General features: G+C 49.1%; 1 protein-coding gene and 1 long non-coding RNA gene across 2 annotated transcripts in view; both read right to left on the bottom strand.

The window, feature by feature from the left end:
* LOC133056942 (uncharacterized) overlaps window positions 1–3317 on the bottom strand; it is a 45023-nt gene extending 41706 nt beyond the window's left edge. The window contains exon 1 of the long non-coding RNA XR_009692938.1: window positions 3280–3317. This is a non-coding gene — a long non-coding RNA (uncharacterized LOC133056942). The remainder of the gene's footprint in view (window positions 1–3279) is intronic.
* Window positions 3318–9674: 6357 nt separating this feature from the next.
* On the bottom strand, window positions 9675–14240 carry COPRS (coordinator of PRMT5 and differentiation stimulator). Its single transcript, XM_061142849.1, has 4 exons — window positions 14087–14240; window positions 11439–11505; window positions 10836–11057; window positions 9675–10102 (listed from the first exon to the last, which is right to left on the bottom strand). Exons 1-4 carry the CDS (start codon window positions 14183–14185, stop codon window positions 9933–9935), a joined length of 558 nt encoding a protein of 185 aa, XP_060998832.1. The 5' UTR covers window positions 14186–14240; the 3' UTR covers window positions 9675–9932.
* Window positions 14241–16424: the final 2184 nt, after the last annotated feature.

The raw sequence follows: 16424 nt of genomic DNA, 5'->3' as shown, positions 1-16424 counted from the left end.
CAAAAGAGACAAGTACAGACAATACTTGCAAGGTGTCTTGCTGCAGAGCGGGGCTGAGAAAGTGGGCAGGAGTTAGATGGAGAAGCGGGATTACGGGAGAGTTGTTTTCAAATGGGAGAAATGATAGTGGTTTCTGTGCACGCTCTAGGCAGAATGATCTGGTGAGGAAAGAGAAACAGACGATGTCAGAAAGGTAGGAGAGAATTGCTTAAGTGGTTCTCAGTAAGGGAGGCGACCTCACGCATGCGCATGCGTGGTGAGTCCGGCCGCGAGCCGGTGACAGGAACTTATAAGAAGCCGGAAGCTTATCACAGGGTTGTCAGCGCTGGGCTGAAGGGGCTGGGGAGGCAGGGAGGTCAGTGGTGAGTCTGTGGAAGTTCACTCCTGGCGTATTACCAGGTTTCTTGCCCCCAGTTTACTGGTGAGCAAACAGACTCGGGGAGCAGAGAAGATGGCGCACCGTCACACCGCTGGGGCCAGGCGTGGGAGGCAGGGCTCCCTGACGCCACGTGCAGGGCACCGCGATGCCCATGGGCCTCCGGCCCATGTCTCCACCATGGAAAGGAGCTGCTTTCTGTGGTTTGCCCTGAAACAACTTCCCAAACTTTCAGAAAGAGCACCCTAGGCTTCCAAGGACTCCCGTTCTGCCTTGTGGCTATGCTGTATATACAAAAAGACTGTAGTTCCATCTCCTCCTCAGCCTCCATCTTTCCCTGCTGGAGAAGTCTCACTGTGGGGTTTGCCCTGATGGTAAAAGCCATGCGTCACTCCATTATCTGGCCCTTTTCCAGTTCTGTTACGTCTTTCTTGGAATGCAGAGGGCATAACAACAGAAACCACAGTGGCTTCCATTTTGAAGAGCTTTTTACAGGGACAAGGGCCCCATTTACGCATTCAGGCCCATGGTCAGCGAGCCTGTGGTCTGCCCAAGGTCACACACAGTGTCAACAATAGAGCCCAGAGGAGAATTCCAAGCACTGTGATCTCTCCCCCACATCCCACTGCCGGCATGCAGGACTCCAAATTGACACACGTGTCAGCCAGGGCACATTCAGCAGCAAAGGACGGCGGGAAAGTCATGTCATGTTGGCTGAAAGCAGTAAGGAGGATTTACTGAATTACATAACCGGAAGTCCTGAAGCAGGCAGGCTTCCGGGTTGGTCCACAGGGGCTGGATGATGTCACCTTGGTCCCAATTTCATTGTCTGGCCACCCACGGAGGCTGTAGTGGGTTAAATGGCAGTCTCCCAAAAGATATGTCTCCGTCCTAACCCCTGGACCTGGGTAAGTGACCTTATTTGGGAAAAGGGTGTTTGTAAATGCAATTAAGGATCTTGTGATGAGGTCATCCAGGATAACCCAGTGGGCCCTAAATCTGATGACAAGTACCCTTATGAGAGACAGAAGAGGAGAAGACAGGCACGGATGGAGAAGTAAGGCAGTGCCTGGGGTGAGTAGCTACAAGCCAAGGATGCCGGCCGCCAGCGCAAGGTGAAAGAGTCAAGAAACAGCGTCCCTGCTACAGCCTCAGGGGCTCAGCCCTGCCAATAACTTCATTTTGAACTCCTGGACTCCAGAACTACAAGAAAATTCATTTCTGTTGTCTAACGCCACCAAGGTCATAGTTATTTGTTAAGCAGGCCTAGGAGACGAATACAGAAGACAGGAAATACAGATCAACTTATGCCTGATCCCCGGGCCCCACCCCTGCGCCCAGGGGCGGAGTTAGCTTCCCCCAAGGTCCAAAAGCGGCACAAGAAAGGGGTGGTCATCAAGAGGAGGGCCACAGATGTTAAGTGAGGCATCCAGAGTGTCAACCCCACACACCACGTGCAAGAAAGGGGCCATGTCTGAACATCTGCTCTCTGGGCACAGGAAGGACAGAGGGTGCCCTTGACATGTGACCTTCACAGGCGAAGTTCAAGGTGGAGGGCTACACAGCGCCCCCCGGGGGAGTCCTCCACACCCTGAGAGCAAAGTAGAACATCTGCAACAAGGAGCACCTTCCTCTTGAAATAATGGGTGTGAAAGGTCTTATGAATCTAGGGGTCACTCACTCTTTAGAGACCATTCCATCCACCTGGTTCTCCAAACCAGGACGGCCCTCGAGGTCAGCCCAGACTCTTTCCTCTCCCTCACTGTACCCTTACAGGAGACCTGTCCCCCTTAAATACATAGTCCCTGTCTGTTCCTCCCCATCCATCTCTAGAGCCGTCACCCTAGTTTAGGCCCCCATCCTCCCTTAACTAGATTACAGCCCCAAGACTGGCCTCCCTGGCCTGGGTCTAAGCCTCCTCTCACCAAGAACTAGGAGGTTCTTTTGAAAATGAAAGAACATTTCATTTTCTGCCCATCACACATTCCTGCTAAGAATCCTTCAAGCTTCTTGGCATATCTTTCAAGGACTCTTGCTTACCTGACTTCATCCCTCACCATGTCCCCAAATACATGAGACCCTGTCTCACACCTGGAGGCTTCTCTACACACAGCCCCCTCTGCCTGGCTGATCCTCCACCCACTTCATGGCCAAGTCCTCTAGCTCTCAGCTTCTAGGTTGTCTCCTTTTAGGGGTCTCCTTGACCTGTCACTCCTTCGTCAGGGTTCCCACCATACCCTGGGCCTACATAGTTCTCCCGTGGTGATAGAAGGGTCCATGTCTGTGCTGTCAGCTTCCCCATAGACTCTGGGCTCCCTGAAAGCAGGAACCATTCCATCCTGAGTAGACAGTATGTAGCAGGTGTTCAGGAATAAATTGATGAATAAAGATAGAGTCTACGTGGGATTCTCCTGGTTTTTCTGAAACAAAATTCATTCCGCATGCTAAGTTGATTCAGTCGTGTCCAGTTCTTTGCGAACTATGGACTATAGCCTGCCAGGCTCCTGTGTCCATGGGATTCCCCAGGCAAGAATGCTGGAGTGGGTTGCCATGCCCTCCTCTGGGGGATCTCCCCGAACCAGAGATTGAACCGGTGTCTCTCATATCTCCTGCATTGGCAGACAGGTTCTTTATCACTAGCGCCTCCTGGAAAGCCTAGAAAATGAAAGTCGCTCAGTCATGTCCAACTCTTTGCGACCCCATAGGCTATACAGTCCGTGGAATTCTCCAGGCCAGAACACTGGAGTGGGTAGCCTTTCCCTTCTCCCGGGGAATCTTCTCAACCCAGGGATTGAACCCAGTTTTCCTGCATTGGCAGGTGGATTCTTTACCACTAGCACCACCTGAGAAGCCTAGGCTTTTGCTAAATCTAGATGTTTCCCATCCCAGTAGAACAAGCATACAAGTCTGAAAACTTGGGAGTCAGATGACTTGCGTCACGATCTCTCCTCTTTGTGACTTTTGGCCAGTTCTCTTACCTCCCTGAGCCTCAGTGTCTCTTTCTGTAAAACAAGAATTATAAGCTTTGTAAGAAAAACCACGGAAGGTGTCATCTGGCAGAGGGATGTAGCACGATGCATTTGACTTTCCTGTGTACATACGCACACTTTGGTTGAAGTCAGCAAGCATATATTAAGCGCTTACTATGTGCCAGGCTCTGGGGTGGATGTTGGGGTGGGGGGCGTGGGTGGGTAATGATGGCTCTTACCCTAAATTTCACAATAACCTTTTCTGAGAAAACTCTTCTAACAAATCAGGAGTAAATCCTGCCCGTGAACTCACAAGTGAGTCTGCTGATCAGCAGGAAGCCCACTAACAGGAAGGTAACCCTGAGCCCGCTGAGCGGCTCCTCCAGGGCCCCTGGTCCTCCCCGCGGGTCACGCGGCACACAGAGCGTGGATGGGTCTGTACTGCCACCTGCTGGAGGAATGGGGTAAGGCTACAGGCGGCAGCCAGCAGAGATTCAGGCGCCTGCCTTGAGTTGCCAAACACATGGCTCTAAGGTCTATCTGCCACATTTGTTCAACAGCTCACAAGAAGCTGTCAGAGGAAATGGCTTTTGAAATCACAATCACCTCACCGGAAAGGCGGGGGGAAAAGAAGAAAAGGAAAGCCAACTGTACCTTGCAATGGCAGAAAGTGGGAGCATGCCTCCTGGGGAAACTCTCTCTGACTCAAAGCAGGAGGACCGGAGAACCCTGTAAGATGGAGAGAAATGCCTTCCCCTGAAACTGTGGCTGTGTTTTACTCCCCAGGCCCTGAGTGAGGACACATCCTGGTGGGACCCTCTCAACCCTGGTGCCCTGGGACCCAGCTGAACTCTCCTCCTGCCCATCAACACCTGCAAGATCTAGCTGAGTCCTGGAACCAGCGCCACAGAAACTGCCGGAAGCTGGGAGGGCGTGCTTTTCCAAAGGCCTTGGCTTTGCAGCCAGACTCGCTAAGTCAACACAGCGGGAGCCAGCCATGCAGCTTGCCTTCCTGTTACACCCTCCCACTTCTCTAGGGCCTGCCACGCTCACACACACGTGTGCACACGCACACACGGAGTCCTGCAGATCCAGCAGTCTGTTATTTGGGTGGGGAATCTGCTCTGGGAGAACTGGGAGGCAGAATCCACATGGCTACAGCCAGGGCACTGGGCTGTTGTGGGTTGTTCTGTTTTGTTTTTCTCTTTCTCCATATTCCAACCATTCTGGGAAACGTTGGGTCCAGGAATGCGAACTCCGGAAAACCAAGGGCAGTGCAGCGCCAAGGTATTTACTAAGCCAATAAGCGTGCTTCCTTCTCCCTGGAAGGCGATCTCGGGTTTCCTCAGGGCACTGCAGCCTTGCAGAGTCCAGTTGCTCCTGTACATAAAGACAGTGTGGTCTTTGCAGCCTTCACAGTCAACCCACCAAGCACCAAGCACCTGAGAGAGAGCTACAGGAAGCACCATCCCCCATCCCCCCAGGGTCTCATGATGAACATGCTATCCCCACTATAAACACAGCACCAGGGACTTCCCTTCGCCTTCCAATGCAGGGGCTGTGGGTTTGACCCCCAGTTGGGGAGGTAAGATCCCACATGCCTCCCAGCCAAAAAACAAAACCAAAACATAAAAAGCAGAATCAATATTGTAAATTTGTAAATATTTACATAAAACATAAAAAGCAGAAGCAATAGTGTAAATGTTGTAAATTTGAATCTTGTAAATAATTCAATAAAGACTTTTTAAAAATAAACACAGCACCAAACTAATTTAGGGGTGAGATGAAAGAGCACATTCCTCCAGACCTTCCAAAACGGAAGAGAGCCATGACAGACAGAAACATGCCAGAGCCATACAAAAATACGCAACATAACTCACACAAGTTGTGAATGGCACAATTCTGTTTGTTCTGCCACAATACAAAAATGGGGAGTTTTTCATCCAGATAGAAAATAAAAACGAAGCAAAAATTAGCAGCACTCTGATATGAATCAGCCCATGATGATACTTTCAATACACCATCATACCTACCCGATGATCTGGCCCCCTGCCCCCAGCAGTAATTCATTCTCATCTTGGCTTCTGTTAACTCTACATTTCAGGGGTTCAAGAAGCAAAACAGTCGTCTCTTTGACCATCCCAGTTCCCGACCCTGAGCTTCCAAGTGTACCTTCTGGGGTTCACACTTTTTCAAGCACCTCAAGCAGTGCAAGACATCATCTGACATCCATCTTCACAGGTCTTTCCTGTCCCACGGCCCCTCTGGGTCCCTCCAGTTCTCTGCATGCTGAAGACCTGGGCATCTTTTGGGAGAGGGTCCTGACTGCCTAGAAGCACCAACATCTATCATTCTGGGGACCTAACCCCCCGGGGTTCATAATTCCATCTGCTCTTAGCGTCTCCAGAGTGCTCTCTTTGTTCTCTCCATCTTCCTTCTCATAGACTAGGGGACTTTTTTTTTTTTGGCCTGGGGAAAAGTGTTTCTTCCCAAATTTCTACAAGATTCATAGTCTGTTGGCCCCAAACTCCTTTGCCTGCTTACCAAATATATACACATTTCTTTTTTAATTAAAAAATGCCTTTTTGTAAAACCGAAGCTAAAAAAAAAACAAAAAGTGTCTTGGCTGTTTTTGACTCTGTCATGTGCCTTCATGAAGGCAAGGAGCCTGCTTGCATAGACACAGGGCAGGAGAGAAACCAGGCACATCAGAAATGTCACCCAGACACACAAGAAACACGTTTTTCCTCTCCTTTCCATCACCCAAGTTTTTAAAGTGGTCAGATGTGGTTCCCTTCCTGGTTAATGAGATTGTTTGAAAGAAACACCAGAATAAGAGTTTCTCTTCTGTCCCCACTAACAGTCCCTTCCTGCCTCTATTTCTCCAGCAGCCTCTGCCCATGTCTGCCCCTCTCACTGGTCACTCCTTTTCTCTCCCATCACTGCCTCTTCCTGGCCTGGTTTGCACATTCTGAGAGAAGCTGGCCAGAAGTCACCATTGCCCCCCGTCCAGCCCAAGAGAAACAGCAGCAGCACCAAAAGTTCGGGTGCATCCCTCAAAATGTGTTAGCCTGTGATGCTCCATCCCCACCCCTGCACCGACCCCAAGTCAACACGTTCTCCGAGCACCTTCTGATTCTCGCATCCCCAGACACCCTCTTCAGCCTGCATCTTACTTGGCCTCCAGAAGAGATGGCCACTCCCTCTTCCTTAAAAGTCTCTCCTCCTTAGATACAGCTTGAGTGGCGCGCACACTCACCTGGGCTTTCCTCCTCCTGGGTCACAGCCTGCCCTCAGGATCCGATCCTTCTGTCAACCCGGGAATCCCTAATGCTCCCCAGGGTTCTGTTCTTGGTCCTCTTCTATTCCACCTGCCCTCACTGAACAAGTTCAACCTCTCTCAATGCTGCAATGGCCTGCCAAACCCACAAAACATTCCCTTCCCCCACTTCCCCCCTCCAAGCCCTCCCCCTTCCCCCCTCTACCTTCTTCCCCTCCCCCAATCTCTCAACTTCTGACACATGTTTGCAAGTCCCTAGAAAAGGAAAAGCTGTAGAGAGGATAAGAGTGCTCACTTCCTACAATGGAAAAAAATATCAGGACCGCAGTGCAGACCAGGACCACCGGATGGCTAGACTCCAACTCCACACCAGAGAGGATTTTCCAGCAAGTAGCACTAACCAGCAGTGGACGGGCTCCTTCTGAGGGAATGAGCTCCCCGTGCCCGGAAGTAGGGAGAGATGATTCCTACACACACGAGCAGGCCAAACTAAGCAACATCCATGTTCCCTCCCTATTCTGAGATTGTACCTCTCAGCTCAGAAATCAGAGATTCAGATATCTAGTAGCTTTTTGGCTTTGGGTTTTGTGGTTTGTGTTTTTTGAGTATCAAAAATGAAAGTTCTTCACTACAGGATGCTGGCTAGAAGTCACTGTGACGTTTCCTTTTTATTCAATTATTTCTTATATAACCATGATTTATTGTTTATCTGATAGTCTGTATCACAAACTCATTTGTCATACACACACTCTATAGTGTTTGGAGAACAAAGTTCACATGGTCATTGACTGAAGGCTTTCAGAGTAAAGGATGGTTGCAAATCTGACCACTTCTGCACGTTTCTCTCTGTCCTTTTCCTATACACCTTCTTAAAGAAACAGGGAGGCTGAGGAGTCAGACATGGTCCTGCCTGCAGGGAGCTCTCACTCTGAGGAAGGAAGTGGACCCAAAGGCCGGCGATTGCAGCAGAGGTGGGCAGGTGCTGTGATACTTGTCAGAGAGAATGGGGAAGACAAGGCAGAGGCGGCATCTTGTTTTACGATAACAACGTGTCTTTTAAATACATCACTGCAAAATCTATATTAAAAAAACAAAAATACAAAAGCAAATTGCCAACACCTCCACTGTCTGATCAAATTGTTTCCATTTGTCCATGTTAATCCTTATCCCTTACATGTGCCATTTTTTCAGGTTCCCAATAATATCAGAGTGGTTCTAGAGTCTGGTATTTTCACTTATTATATCATTTGTATTTTTCCAAGTCCCTATTTTTTTTTTTTTTTCTTACTCGCACTTCACCCCCTTGAGATAACCAGGGTTCACAGCCTGGGGAGTCACCCACCTGTCTACACCCTTCTGTTTGATCCACCCTAGAAGAGGGCATCAGAATGAGACCTAAACCAGAACAACTGACTAACCCCTCCCCTCTTTTCCTGTTCTCCTGACATACCCAACTTTCAATTGTAAAAACCATTCTAACGTCTTTAAGAGAATATTGCTGGGAAGACCCAAGAAGAATGGCAGAGAGTAACTTTTAAAAAGCAACAAGAGTCCAAACGCACCACCATTCCATGGACCACGGCAGTCTGTCAATTTTCTTTGCTCAGTTACTCATGCACATGTGCTTCTTACTTTCTTCCTTCCCTCCGACATACATGGAATCTCCCCACCTCGTGACTTCTGCTTCTACTGTTTCAGCTGCCTCGTAACTGCACACGCACCCACATAACCTGCCCCTACCACCAGTTTTCTTTTTGGTGACTCTGCCATGGTCCCCAAGTCCTCAATGTTTCTTGGCTCAATTTCTCAAGGTCCTCTTTTCACATCAGACATACTCATGGTCTCATCAGCCATGCGCTGGGAGGAGTACAGCAAGAGTGGTGTGGGGGTGTGGTCTACGACTGTCTCTCCAGGAAGGACAGCGGAAGAGACCGTTTTTCTCCCTAGGACAGTCTTGGCCATGAGGGCTCCTCACAGTCAAAGCCACTGCCCTCCCTCATATGGTGCTGCCTTATTCACGCATTTTACACATGCATCCTTAGTTGTTCAGTCGTGTCCAACTCTTTGCAACCCTATGGACAGTAGCCCGCCAGGCTTTTCTGTCCATGGGATTCTCCAGGCAAGAATACTGGAGTGGGTTGCCATGCCCTCCTCCAGGGGATCTTCCCAACCCAGGGATCAAACCCACTTCTCTTTCATCTAACCTACATTGGCAGGCAGGTTCTTTACCACTAGCACCACCTGGGAAGCCCAGCACACTTTTTATGGGGCCCCCAAAAATTTGCTTAAATGGTTTATTGTTCATTTAACTGCTGTGAAGTGGACTCAGGTTTCAAGTCTGAAACTTTTTCTTGATTCAGTTTCATTAAGGAGGCAGGGAGGTAAGACACAATTCCTCAGGCTGCCAAGGGGCAAGTGTGACTGACTCGGTCTGGGGCATCACAAACCTGCTGAGGTGTGGCCCCCCAGGTCCCTCCTCCAGACTCACACACTCACATACACGCACACACGAGGGCAACCACGGGAAGACTTCAGAGTCGTGTGTGGGATCAAGTCACACAAGTCTCCAGCCGTGTGATCTGGGAGAGGTCAAAACATTTTGGGCCTTATTTTCCTCCTCTCTAACATGAGGTTAAAAAAAAAATTTTTAAGTGACTTTTTCGTAAGGATTAGAAGATTAAATGGAAAACAGAGTGTAAAATCCTTTCAGGCCAATTGAGGGTTATACAATTGCTGCTTTAATTAACTTGCCATTTCATTTTCCAGCCTGCAGAAAGTCCTTGTTAACTAAGTAAATGGTCAATTTTCCACAACAGGAATACAAGTCAGCCGTGAAGTCACCAGCGTCTCTTGGGTCCCAGTTTCTGGTCAGTAGCACCAGATCCACAGAGGCCAAACTAAAATATTGTTTTCCTTCACAGAGTCGTTTAATCTTTCATCTCAAGATACGTCAATCCTGAAAATGGACTGAAGGGTTTTAAATGAAGGAGAGGAAGCTTTGCTCAGAATTATCTAATGAAAAAGGGGGAGGAAGTAGGCAAAAGCACACTGACTTTTTTCTCCTTTTATTTATAAAGAACACGATTCCTCCCCCTAACACAGACATAAACACTCACACATTCCAAGGAGGAGCTTATAAAAACAACAACAGAACCAGGGCACTCAGGACCTTATTTAACACCAGTCCGTTTGCCCGACTGGGGGACGACTGGGAATGTTTCCTCAGATGTGACCTCTCACACCTCAAAGAAAGGAGACCTTGACCTGAGGGGCCCACCTACCCACCCGCCAGGCAAAAGTGACACCCTCAGTCTTCTGCATCATCAAACTGTCCCGTTTCAAAGACCATCTTGGAATAATGGGGTATCAGTGGAGGTGGATGGTGCCAACTGGGGTCATAGATCATATCTCCTTGCGGGGCACAGCACACCCAGGGTCTGACCTCTTGAGAAAGGCAACCTTGGATGTCGTCAGCATCTGCAGGCAGTTTTAAAAGACAGATTAAAAGGAAGGAGGGAGTGTGACAAGAGAGACCCAAAAATATCTAGGGGACAGACACTTGCACGTCTTTGCTTAAACATATGCACAGGCAGGCACACACGCATGCACACATCTTCCGTTGCTGGAGAATCCCAAGCACCTTCATTCTAAGGCCACCCACAGTCCCGCTTCTCTGACACAGGTTTTTAGCAGCGCAGGGAAAGCAACGAGAGCACTTCTGTCTGCGGCTGCTCCATTCATACAAAGATATTTGGAGAGAGTGACATTGTTTCAACATTCAAACAGACCCATACTGTTGTAAAATAAAATGCAAAACTGGCACTTCCCCCACCCACTCCCACCTCCAATATGAAAGAGGAGCTGTCACAGAAATTTCAGACCTGTAAGAGCTATCAGGCAAAACTAATAGATGTGGCTCCCTCTTCCAAACTGTTTAGGGGTTAATCTGGTAGGAGGGTCTCAGGAGCCTGGCCTGTGTGTGCTCAGTTGCGTCTCTTTGTGACCCCATAGACTACATGTAGCCTGCCAGGATCCTCTGTCCATGGGACTTTCCTGGCAAGAATACTGGAATGGGTTGCCATCTCCTATTCCAGGGGATCTTCCCAACCCAGGGATCAAACCCTCATCTCTTGCATCTCCCGCACTGGCAGGCAGATTCTTTCCAACTGCACTAGAGCCTGGCCTAGGACCCCAGAAACCCCACACCTACCATATGGATTCCCCTGATCTGCTTTCAACTCCAGGTCCCAATCCTCATGAAAAAGATCACCAGCCTGTTCCTTGGGTAGACAGCCGGACATCCCTTCTGACAGCTCCCGGGGACTCGGTTCCCCATCAGAATCCTCGTCATCTTCAGCAAAGCCTTCCTCTTCACAATGGGTGCCCTCACCATGGGCAGGACTATCGTGAGGGATGCTCTGTGCTCCGTTGGCTAAGAAATCGACAAAAGGAAGAACAGCTTAAAACAACCTGGTCATGTTCTGCTAGGAAGATGTTCAGCAAACTTCCTGAGAGGGCAACAGTCACAAGCGGGCAGAGCCCCTTAGCCACCAGAGCACTTATTTAAAAACTGTTGTTTTGCTCCCAGTTTTACAAGTAGGGTTGATAATTTATTTTCAATAAGATGTTGTGTCTTAAACGAGGCCATTCATTACCAGGTCTTTTCACTCACATGAGGAAATCAGGCACAGTGTGTATTTTCAGGTGGTTTAAATGACACGGAGGGAAAGGGCTTCTGGCAATGATAAGCTTTCACAGTACAGACTTCCTTGGTGTCTCCCAAGAGCCACCCCAGGCTCTGCTGCCTACTTGCCTAGTCGATCTGTGGTGTTCTCAGTCGCTCTCTCCTGATTGGAGTGGTCAGTTGGGGCAAAGGCAGCCTGCGGGAAGAAGAAACAAGGACCCAGGACTTGGATATCTCGGGAATGGCCAGTATTTCAGCCCCATATCCACCCTTTCAGACCCTCCTTTGCAACGCTGGGTGAGACCCTGCAACCCACATTTCTACTGTGCCCTGTTACACTGGGACTTGCTGCTTCCCATTCCTGTGGCCATCACCCCTGCCGGCAGGATCACCTGCCTTCACAGAGTGCCTACTAAATCCAGTGTACAGTCTGCCAGCACATACAGAGCCAGTCTCCTCGCTGGGCCCTATCTTTTTTTATTTTTTAATATTTATTTAGCTGTACCATCTCTTAGTTGCAGCACTTGGGATCTTTAATTTTGTCATGTGAACTCTTTGCTGCAGCATGTGGGATCTAGTTCCCTGACCAGGGATCAAACCTAGGCTGCCTGTATTGAAGCGTAGAGTCTTCGCCACTGAACCACCAAGAAAGTCCCTCACCGGGCCCTCTCCTGATTGGTCTGGGCCCTCAGGACTCCTCCTCCAAGCTCAGAGACTCCAAACTAGCCAGGACAGGACAGTACCCCCGCCTCAGAGGCTGGAATTTCAGATCCCTGAAATTCTCCTCTGAGCTTGTACATTTTAGTCATTCCAATCTCACCCCTTTGTTCCCTCAGCGCAGTGGATACCACCGTGTTCATCTTTACCTTTACTTTTTATCTAGCTCTTTTATCAAATTTCATCTCCTGACTGACACATGAGGACAAAAGAGCTTTAGTTGTTGAAGGGAAATCGGCAGTTGTTGATGGGAAACCGTCTTCCTTCATAGCCATCGCTAGGTTTCTCTGCTCCCATTGCTCAAAAGTTCTGAAATCCTGGGACTTCCCTGGCGATCCAGTGGCTAAGACTCCACGCTTCCAATGCAGGGGGCATGGGTTCAATGCCTGGTCGGGGAACTGAGATCCCACATCTGGGCAGTATGGCCAAAAACAAAAAAGAAAGAGTTCCTGAAATCCTATCACCTGTGAAGACCTCTTTCTAAGTGAGGTGAGAAATGTTCACAGCCTGCATGAGAAGACCTGACTTCAATCCCATACACTCAATCCCAGGTGTCCCTGGGACACCATTTCAGCCACTGTGCCTGGGTTTCCGTCTCTGGAAGTTGGGGATGATTGTTCTAACCTGGCAGGAGGTTTATAATGAGATTACACTGATGAAGACACCTAGTACACAGCAGGAACATAACATTTATTGAGCTGAAATCCACCTTCTTTGCCCGTACATTTAAACTGCGCTTGGCACCTGGCCCAGTTAATCACAGTCTAGTCCTACCTGAATTTAATGAGCTAATTCCAACTCCAGTAGTCAGTGACAACTCCCGGTCACTCCTGCTGACCAGTAGTGGGACTTCTCACCTCTTCTATTGCTAGAGCTCCCTAACTGCCTTCCCACTCACCCACTTTTTCTTTTTTTTAAATTTGGCTGCACCAGGTATTAGTTGCAGCATATGGGAGCCCCCACCAGCGTTCCCTGCATTGGGAGCACAGAGTCTTAGCCCCTGGACCACCAGGGTCCCACACTCACCCATCTGGCCGCAGCCTCACACCGGAAATCACCACTCTGCCCAGAAACCTCAACAGGCCTCCACTGCTAGAGCACAAAATTCGCCATGGCATCCACATCGCCCCTTCAGGCTCTATCAGCGTGTGCAGCACAGTTATCTCTCCAAGCTCCCAGCCATTTGCCCTGCACATCCTCACCTCCCTGCCTCTGCTAGGACCACCATCCTCTCATCTTGGAGAGGAAGTGCAGGAACCTTCCTGCTGTGGCCTGACAAAATCAGTCTCATCCTACCTGCCCGCTAAAGTAATTTTCTTTATAAGCCTACCACTACGTTTTTCCTATCTTATTTTGGTTAGGATGTCTCTGATGCTTAGACAAGCATTCCTCTTCCATCCAGTTAATAAATATGCGTGTCTAAGGTGCCAGGCACTACGCTACGCACCGGGTTTACAGCACTAAATAGAGCGTTCCTACCTTCAAAGAGCTCACCGTCTAAAAGGGATTACTGAACAAGGGCAGGACATGACTCTAACAGCGGTCTTTGAGAAACCGGGAGCTGTCTGGCGCGCAAAAGAAAACAAGTTTCTAGAAAGCCTGCGTCAAACGCGGCCTTTTGGTTTCAGTGAAAAGGAGCGCGCGCAGGAGACATCATCCGGTGCTCTGGCTTAGCTGAGCATCCCCACCATGGGACACGGATGCTTCCGGGAAAGTCGCTTTCCTCGCCGCCCTCACCCGGCCCCAGTCCGGACCCCCCAGCAGCAGTCCCAGCTGTCGGTCAGCAGCATCACCTCCCATTTGGCAAGGACGCAAAGGCGCCCTGGAGCCAACAGCCAGCCCTCCCAGCCCGGTGAGCCCACCCACGTCCTCGAGGTTGCCCCGCCCCGCAGTCCCGCGGCCCGGCAGTTTCCAGATCGGGCGCGCGCCTGAACGGCCGGGCTGCCCGAAGCGGGCCGGGAGCGCTTCCCCAGCTTCGTGGCCCCGGCCCCGCGAGCCCCCACAACTTCCCGCCGCCGGGCGCAGGTGGTGGCCGCGCCCAGGCCCCGCGCCGCGCTCACCCCCGGGCTCGGGGGCGCCTCCCGCCCGCTCGGCAGCTGCAGACCCCGCGTCTGGTCCGCGGCCCTCAGCGCCTGGGCCCCGGCGGTCGGAGGGTCCATGCCTGTCTGCCCGCGGCTCGGCGCCCAGGACGCCGCTCGGCCACGTGATGCGCCGGCCTGGCTGCCAGCCCGAGGATACGCCGTTGAGGGCCAATCAGCCAGGGGTGCTCTCGGCCCGGGGGCGGGGCGCGGGGGGTCAGGAGGGAACCAAGGGCGGGGCAACGGACGGGGCGGAGTAAGGGGCGGGGCGTGCCCGCCTCCGAAAGCCCCGTCTACCCAACCGTCCCGAAATCTGATTTTTGTAGCCACTGGCGATGCAGATCCCAAGGCTAAACGATTAGCTGAGTCTGGAACGCCCGAGTGTTACCCCCACCCAATCACAATGGACATGCTTTCCTTCAAAACCTGTTAGAACAGTCAATTACCCGCGTCTACCTAATAGTGCATAAAATAGTGGGTAAGAGCTTAAAAACTTTTTAGGCCAATTGTAGCTCTAATCCCATTTTCTTTTCTCTATTAACAGGTTTCTCTAGAACTTGGGCTGGAATCAGGCTACAACCCTCCCACAAATGGATGAGACAACTCAGGAGCCCAGTGACTCTCACCCTGAGCTAATGACAGGTCTTTGCGTTAACCCATTTAGAAACCAAGCCAGGTTGATCAAAACTCCTCTAACATTTCAGACACCCTTATAGGCTATGACACTCGGTCACAGTAACCCTAAACATCCTGCACTGTGCCCGTAGTCTCACCTAGGCGCCTATCTTTCAGTGCTCCAAGTCTGGCCCTCTACAGCCGAGGGCAGCATAAGTTAGGCAGCACCTGAGCTGGGGAACACCAAATTCTAAAGACAGCCCTTGCTGCCTTTCCTTCCCTGCGCTGCCTCCGTAACAAATCTGCTCAAGGTGTGATAATCGCCTTAACCTGTATGTAGCAGAAAAGCTGGAAGCTGGGATTCTTTGTTCATCACGCCATTTTATGACAATCTGAGATTACACTATTTCTCCAAATCTCTCAAAGAATGTTGTCTATACATTACATAAGACATTTGAAAAATAGTTAGCCCAACAGTTGATAGATAACATTTTTTTCCTCTATGCAGGCTTTCCTACAAGAGAGTGTGACCATTTGTCTTCTGCTCTGACCCATGAGTCAGTTTCCGCAGATCTAACTGGGTCTAGGTCAAGTGTCTAGCAGAACCTTATTTGATGGTGGAAATAAAAGTTTTATCTGTGCTGTTCAGGAAACCACGGGGCTGGGTGAGCACCTGAAAATGTGTCCAGTGTAAATGGAAGACTGAATTATCTAATTTCAATATATGTTAAGTCCCCACATGTGGCTGGAAGCCACCGTATCAGCAGAGCTCAGGGTGAACTTTTCATTATCTGCGATGTTAAGAACCAGGTACAGGATGTGATGGCCCAGGGTGATCCATCTTCACAGCCATGCTGGAAGGACAACCACAACCCTTTTAATTCTCATCTCTTATGTGCTCTTTCCTAAAATAAAAAAAGCCCCTTAAGGATTTAAATGTTGAACTTCCCAAGACTTAGTGGAGAAGACAGAGGTTTCTTATTTTAGAATAAATGACACACAACCAACCACTAGGGTACAAAAGCTCCTAATAAAGGTGTCCTGAAGCAGACTGATACTCATGGAGATTTAATACACAATAAAGGTAAATCAAAATCAGCATTAAGAAAAATGGCCACAATGGTGGTGTAGAAAATTTAGTTAACTGCTTGGGGTAAACAGAGTTGTCCTCAGCAGGAGATGGGTTTTCAACAATAGAAATCATACACACACATACAAAACCTCTGAACACCAAAAAATACACACACACACACACACACAAAGCTGGGAGCAAATTATCTGTTAGAAAACACAAGCTAAAGATTACTATTCTAAAAAAAAAAAAAAAATTACTATTCTTAGTACATAAGAAACTTACAAATTTGTAAAAAAAAATAAATAAAATAAGTCAAACATGAAAAGAGAACTAGGAAAAACACAGTAACACAGTCTAACATATTAAGATACACTAACATCAAAGAAATGCACATTAAAAAAAAACAAGGATATATCACTTTTCACTTATTAAAATGGTAAAAAATATATAAAATACCCATGATGCTTGGAAGTATTTTCATACATTGCAAACTGGCAATACTTAGCAATACTCTTTAAAATAATTATATTCTTTAACACAGAAATTCTGTCAGATGTCAGTCCTCCAAAGAAATAACCAGCGATGTGAACAAGATTTTTAAGAATCTTCACCAACAGCACTTTTAAGAAA

This window comes from Dama dama, chromosome 5 (genome assembly GCF_033118175.1).
Source record: "Dama dama isolate Ldn47 chromosome 5, ASM3311817v1, whole genome shotgun sequence".
NCBI classification, from domain to species: domain Eukaryota; kingdom Metazoa; phylum Chordata; class Mammalia; order Artiodactyla; family Cervidae; genus Dama; species Dama dama.
This window is presented reverse-complemented; position numbering and strand designations above follow the sequence as displayed.